General features: G+C 52.3%; 1 protein-coding gene across 1 annotated transcript in view; it reads right to left on the reverse strand.

Annotated features, from left to right (window-relative positions):
• Positions 1–7,084, reverse strand: part of TTC25 (tetratricopeptide repeat domain 25) — a 38,642-nt gene that overhangs the window by 2,287 nt on the left and 29,271 nt on the right. The window contains exon 11 of the mRNA XM_011929745.1: positions 2,077–2,161. Coding sequence (XP_011785135.1) covers positions 2,077–2,161 — 85 coding nt within the window. The remainder of the gene's footprint in view (positions 1–2,076; positions 2,162–7,084) is intronic.

The following is a 7,084-nucleotide window of genomic DNA, read 5'->3' on the forward strand; positions in this document are numbered from 1 at the left end:
AAAAAAAAAAAAAAAAGAAATAGCATAGGTGCTGGCAAACAGCAGAAGGGTTTTCTCCAGCATCTTCATTCTGACACTTGCTCTTTGTCCCTGGGAAGCACATTCATTATTTGTTGGGAGGTTTCCTATGAAAATATAGGAAAAAACATAGGGAAAAAGGTAGGTTTCCTATAAAGATATAGGCTGCTAACAAAAAAGTTCAGCTGACGAGTTATTTTACAAGCAAAGGGATCCTTGCTCCTAAATTTTTTTTTAATCAGTTATGGAGAAAAGTTACATCCCTTTCTGCATCTCCCTTACATTCTTCTGGCAACCACTAGTTACTGAGGTGTCTGCAGAGGGTCTCCGTCTCAGGGATCACAGCCCTTTGGAGGTGAAAACAGATGCAATGCTGCCACCTGCTGTTCTGAGCGGGAAGTGCCCGGCAGTTCTCCAGGCACAAGGACGCAGGCCAAGGCAGGGAGACTGGGGTGTTGGCTGCTTCCCCGCAGAGTCTCTCTCCACAGCTGTTGCTCCTGTGGCTTCTCAGAGCAGCTCAAAGGGCATGTGGGGGCGGAGACAGAGCCCCTCTGAGGGGGTCCAGCCACCACAGAACAGGTGCTGGATAATACAGGGCTGTCATCTGGCTGCTCAGGTGCCCAGAAACCTCCCGCTGCCCTACCTGGACCAGAGAGGATTTCAGCCTTGCAGCCTGGAGGGCTGCAGCCAAGAATCTGCCCTGGGCTGTGTCCTTCCAGGCCCCCAGCCCCGGCTCTGTTCACCAGTCTGGCTGGAGTCAGAGCTCCGCAAACTGGGGCAGGAAAAGGCTGTCTGTGTCACTAGAAACGGTGTGGCACGGGCCGACACATGGGTTCTAGAGCAGATCGCCCAAGACTGAAAACCACTCTAGCCTCTAACCCCTCTGCCTCCATGTCCTCCATAAAGTCAAGCTAATAACACTTCCTTCATAGTGTTCCCTAACGGATACGGATAGGATGAGTCCATGCGCACCAAGCCTTTGGAAGAATGCCTGGCCTGCAGGAAGCATGAACGGGGGTCGGCTACTGTGCTTAACACCCCTGCTCCTCTAGGCCCCTCTCCAGTGGGGTAGGGCTGCTCAGCCATCTTCTGCTTCTCCTTCCCTCACTCCCTCCCTGCAGGAAAGGAGAGCCCAAAGGCAGGGGCCAAAGGTCTCTTTACTCCCTGGAGACCTTGTGAGAAAGAATGTGGTAAGGCACAGCTGCCAGGCAGCCTCTGCACCTCGTGCCCCTCTGCACCTGCCCATCACACTGCTGGCCTGAGAGCAGCACCGTAGGTGGGGAGAGTGGGGCCCCAAGTCACCCCTCCCTAGCTACATGACTCTGACAGAGCACTCACCTCACTCAGCCTCCCTTTCCCCCCATAGCACCTACACCTCCTAGCGGGGTAAAGACCAACAAGATCACTCCTGTCTGGTGCTTAACCCAGTGCCTGGCACTCAGTAAGAGCCCCCAAAGGGTGGCTACTGCTGTTATTCTGTCTCTGTGCCTTTGGCCCTGCTGGAAATGCCTTTCTTCTCCTACCTGTCTCCTGGAAAACTCCTGGGCATCTTTTGGAGTTGGAGGTAGATGATTCTTCCTCGTCGAAGACTCCTCTGCCTCCCCAGAGGAGCCCGCGTCCCGTTGCAAGCACCCTCATGGCGGCACACCGCCACCTCGGTGTAGCACCTGCATGCAGGAGCCCAGCAGCTGACAACTCCACTGGTCAGCCTTGCCCAAAGGGCCATGGGCTCCTCCAGGGCAGGGATGTGCCTCTGTCTCCCCAGAATCTAACACCTTCCACGTACATGACAAGTGCTCAACACATATTTGATGAATCAATTGAAGAGAGAAATGAGTGCGCTCTGGGGTCAGACAGTCCAGCCCATGGTGGCCTGAATCCTCGCCCTCTACTGCCCCAGAGATAGGCTAGGGCTACTGGTGGCACTGAAATCAGAATCCATGGTGGGCAGTGCCAAACCCCCAGACGGGGGAGCTGCTGTCACGTGTGTCTCGGACTAGAGGAAGAGAAAGCAGAGGGAGAATGCTGAAGTTGCCTTTTCAGAGTTCAGGAACTCACCTCCATCACTCTTTTCTTTGAGATTCTCCATGTAGTTGGTTTTCCTCAGTTCTCCGATGATACCCTTGTTGGCATCGTCCAAGGCCTGTGGATGGTAGAAGGAGCTTAACCCCTGTGTTTGGCACCTACACCATTAATTTTCCCCACCCAGATCAATCCCAGAAGGCAAGGCTCTAGTGGGAACCTGCCACCCTCGGTTTCCCTCTGGCCCCTCCAATGACCCCTACCCTCAGGTTAATCTACACCAATTCAGAATGATCCACACCAACTTGTGTCTAAGAGATACACGACTGCGAGTCAGTCAAACACGTTTCTCTTGGGCTTAGGCATGTATTGGAGTTGTGTCTGTCTACTCATTTCTACCTTTAGATAAACCACCTAAAGCTGCTTTTAGCTTCAGTCAATGCAAAAAGACAATCCAAACCTGGAAGCACTCAGCAAGCCAGCACTGAAGGGACCCAGAAACACACCAAGGGGACAGGACTGCCTTCAGAAGGGCCTTCCAGGATGTCTGCAGTTTCCCCAACTCCAGTGTGTGATCCATAGAGGCCTGGAGCTCGGCCTGTGAGCCTCTGGAGGGCGGGTCTTGTCTTCTTGCTCATAGCAGGCCCGTGGCTGGCACTGACAGAACACCAGCTACACGTGGTAGTGTCTCCCGAGCAGCTCCAGGGCCTGGACGCACTCTTTCTTGTGGTGTTGGTCTGCTCACCCCCCACCTCCCTCCCACTGTGAACCTTCCTACCTGGAGTTGCCAATCCAGGAGGGTGAGGGGTCAGGGGCCTGGTCCCATGAGGAGTCACTGAGGGTCACAGGGACTTTCTCTCTGCCCCTAACCCTTCAAAACCACTGCCTAGCCTTCAAGGTGACCTCAAATCCTCCTTGCTGGAAAGCCTCCAGCTCTGCCTCCCAGCGGAGGCTCTCTCACCCTGAATTCCCCTAGTCCCCTATGGCGCTGGTCATGAACCAGGGTTTGTGCTTTGTGTTTTTTTTTTGAGACTGAGTCTCACTCTGTCGCCCAGGCTGGAGTGCAGTGGCGCCATCTCTGCTCACTGCAAGCTCCGCCTCCCGGGTTCATGCCATTCTCCTGCCTCAGCCTCCTGAGCAGCTGTTTTTTTTTGTTTTTTTTGTTTTTTTTTTTTAAGAGACAAGGTCTTCCTGTGATGCCCAGGCTAGTCTAGAACTCCTGGACCCAAGTGATCCTCCCACCCTCAGCCTCCCAAAGTGCTGGGATGACAGGTGTGAGCCACTGTGTCTAGCCTTTTACTGTAATCTTCTTGTGGGCCAGGAGCATGGCCGTACACCTTTGGGCTTGGCAGCCTGGAGCCAATCTACATTCAGTGAATATTTCCTGAACTGAACGGCCATGCTCTCTGTCTGCAGGGTGATCACACGGAAGTATGTGGCGCATGGCACATCTGGCAGGGCTGCAGTGAGGTGGGTGCTCTTCGCCTGGAAGCCAGAGCTGGGGACATGGCGTATACAATGAGGACGACAATGTGCTAGGCCTGGGCTCCCCTGGGCCGTGTGGTGGCGGAGGATAGACTGCGCCTGCTGGGGTCTTTTGGGTATCATTGCTTCACCCTGAGAGGGCAGTGTTAGCCTCACCACAGTCCTCACAAACAGCTCACCATGAACCTGCCTCCCAAAAGACAGAGGGGATCCGGTCACTTCTCTGCTGTCCACAGCCCTTCAAGTCCAGGCTGGTGTGCTAACTGTCTGGGGCTTCGTCACCCCACCCCTGCCATCGGGAACCCCCAAGCTCTTGGACCCAGGCCAGGATCTCTCTTCTGCCGGCCACCGGCCCTCAGCGCCGGCCTCCCACGTCTTCAGTGCACTTGCACCTCCTCGGCCTGGCCAGCTCTGCTGCCCTAGTCCTTCAGAGCACAGCATGGGGTCTTCCTCCAACTGGGAGTGTCCTGAGCCTTCACTTCTCGGGGTCCTTGCTCCCTTTGCCCAGTGCCTACAGACCCCAGGCTGGTCCCTGAGGCCATGCCCCTTTGCTGCCCACAAGTTATGCAGTCTGGTTTCTTTCAATCATGGCACAAGCTCCCCGAGGACAGGGGCCTCATTTACTTCACTCCAGCAGATACTTCCTGGGGTCCAGCTGCGTGCCAGTGGTGCTCTGGAATTTGGCTATGGGAAGGGCTTAGGGAAACTGGTCAGCAGCGAGAGGAAGAGGCCTGGTGAGTGTGCACCTGTGAGGTCAGTGTGCAGACTTTACTGAGCTTGTGCGTCTGTCTACCTGGATACGCTGGGAGTGGGTGGGGTGGGGGAGCCCAGAGCACCTCCAAGTTTCTCCTCTGGTCTCTGCCTCCTCACACAGTCTAGGCCAGGCCAGCACTATTCAACAGAAATTTCTGTGACAATGGGAATATTCTAGATCTGTATTACGTAGCACCCATAGGCCACAGTGGCTGGTTTTTTTTTTTTGAGACAGAGTCTTGCTCTGTCGCCCAGGCTGGAGTGCAGTGGCAAGATTTTGGTTCACAGCAACCTCCATCTCTTGAGCCCAGAGATCAAGGCTGTAGTGAGCTGTGGTCACACCACTGCACTCTAGCCTGGGTGACAGAGCAAGACCTTGTCTCAAAAAAAAAAAAAAAGAAAAAGAAAAGAAAAAAGAAAGCCTGTTTAAGAAGACAGGAAGCTGGTATTGGCTGGAGCCAGAATGCAAGGTGATGGGGGCTGGGGACTGGCCAGCAGGAAGGCTGCAGAGGCCCACAGGGGAGAGCTACCCAATGCCTTCCTACCCCTGTGAGGAAAAGTCAGGAACAGAGACACCTAGGCAGCAATAAAGGGTTTAGGCAAGAGAATGAGGAAATCACACTAGATTTCTTGTCTCCTGGAAGAGGTAGTATTTTTCAAACTTCAAGTCCTAACATCAGTTTAGACCAGGGGTCCCCAACCTCTAGGCCACTGACTGGTCCATGGCCTGTTAGGAACCGGGCCACACAGCAGGTGAGTGGGGGGTGGGCAAGTGAGCATTACGCTGTCAGATCAGTGGTGGCATTAGCTTCTCATAGGAGGGAGACCCTATTGGGAACTGCACCTGTGAGATCTATGATACACGCTCCTCATGAGAATCTAATGTCTGATGAACTGAGGCAGAACAGTTTCATCCTGAAACCATTTCCCCCGCTACCAGCCCATGGAAGAATTGTCTTCCATAAAACTGGAGCCTTGTGCCAAAAAGCTGGGGGACTGCTGATAAAAGAAAATGAGTGCTGGGTACAATGGCTCGGTCCCAGCACTTTGGAAGCCCAAGGCCGGAGGATCACTTGAGTCCAAGAGTTTGAGACCAGCCTGGGTAACAGACTAAGACCCTGAGTCTACAAAAAATAAAAAATTAGCCCCCAGCATGGTGACATGCATCTGTATTTCCATCTAGATGGCAGGCTAAGGTGTGAGGATTGCCTTGGCCCAGGAGGTCAAGGCTACAGTAAGCTATGATCTCACCACTGCACTAAGTCTGTGTGACAGAGAGACACTGTCTAAAAATAAATAAATAAAAAGTAAAAAGGAAAAGAAAATAAGAAAATAAGGTTAGGCACAGTGGCCCATGACTGTAATCCCAGCACTTTGGCAGGCCAAGGCAGGAGAATCATTTGAGGCCAAGAGTTTGAGACTAGCCTGGCCAATATACTGAGACTCCATCTCTACTTATTTATTTATTTATTTATTTAGAGACAGGGTCTTGCTCTGTCACCAGGCTGCAGTGCAGGGGTGAGATCACTCCCTGTTACAGCCTCAACTTCTCAGGCTTGAGTGGTCCTCCCACCTCAGCCTTTCAAGTGGCTGGAACTATAGGCGTATGTCACCACGCCTGGCTAACTTTTTTTATTTTTTAGAGATAGGGTTTTGCCATGTTACCGAGTCCCAGCAACACGGGTGGGTCCCAGGCCAGGTCCCACCATGCCTGGCCCTGTCTCTATTTAAAAAAAGAAAGAAAAAAAAAAAAGGCCGGGCATGGTGGCTCACACCAGTAATCCCATCACTTTGGAAGGCCGAGGTGGGCAGATCACCTGAGGTCAGGAGTTTGAGACCAGCCTGGCCAACATGGCTAAATCCCATCTCTATTAAAAATACAAAAATTATGGCCAGGCGCGGTGGTTCACACCTATAATCCCAACACTTTGGGAGGCCTAGGCAGACAGATCATTTGAGGTCAGGAGTTCCAAACCAGCCTGGCCAACATGGTGAAACCCTATCCCTACTAAAAATACAAAAATTAGCTGGGCGTGGTGGGGGCGTGCCTGTAATCCCAGCTACTCGGGAGGGCAGGTGAATCGTTTGAAGCCGGGAGGCGGAGGTTGCAGTGAGCCGAAATCGCACCATTGCACTCCAGCCTGGGTGACAGGCGAGACTCAGTCTCAAAAAAATAAAATAAAATAAAATAAAATAAAATAAAATAAAGCCAAGCATAGTTTACACCCGTAATCCCAGCACATTGGGAGGCTGAAGAAGAGGGTGGATTGCCTGAGCTCAGTTCAAGACATAGTGAGACCTCATCTCTACAAAAAAAACTTTAAAATGAAGCAGGAGGATAACTTGAACCTAGGAGTTCGAGGCTGCAATGAGCCATAACACTGCCACTGCATTCTGACCTGGCCAACAGGAGTGAGACCCTGTCTCAATAATAAATAAATAAATAAATAAAAAATAAGAAAACAGAATGCAATAGGAAATAACAGCACGCAGAGTACATAGCAGATGTAAATAGATTTTGTAAAATTTTTGTTTCTGGGCTGGGCACGATGGCTCATGCCTGTAATCCCAGCATTTTGAGAGGCCGAGGTGGGCGGATCATGAGGTCAGGAGATCAAGACCATCCTGGCTAACACAGCGAAACCCTGTCTCTACTAAAAATACAAAATATTAGCCAGGCATGGTGACGGGCGCCTGTAGTCCCAACTACTCGGGAGGCTGAGGCAGGAGAATGGCGTGAACCCGGGAGGCAGAGCTTGCAGTGAGCCGAGATCATGCCACTGCACTCCAGCCTGGGCGACAGAGC

This window comes from Colobus angolensis, unplaced genomic scaffold (genome assembly GCF_000951035.1).
Source record: "Colobus angolensis palliatus isolate OR3802 unplaced genomic scaffold, Cang.pa_1.0 Scaffold83, whole genome shotgun sequence".
Lineage (NCBI taxonomy): Eukaryota > Metazoa > Chordata > Mammalia > Primates > Cercopithecidae > Colobus > Colobus angolensis.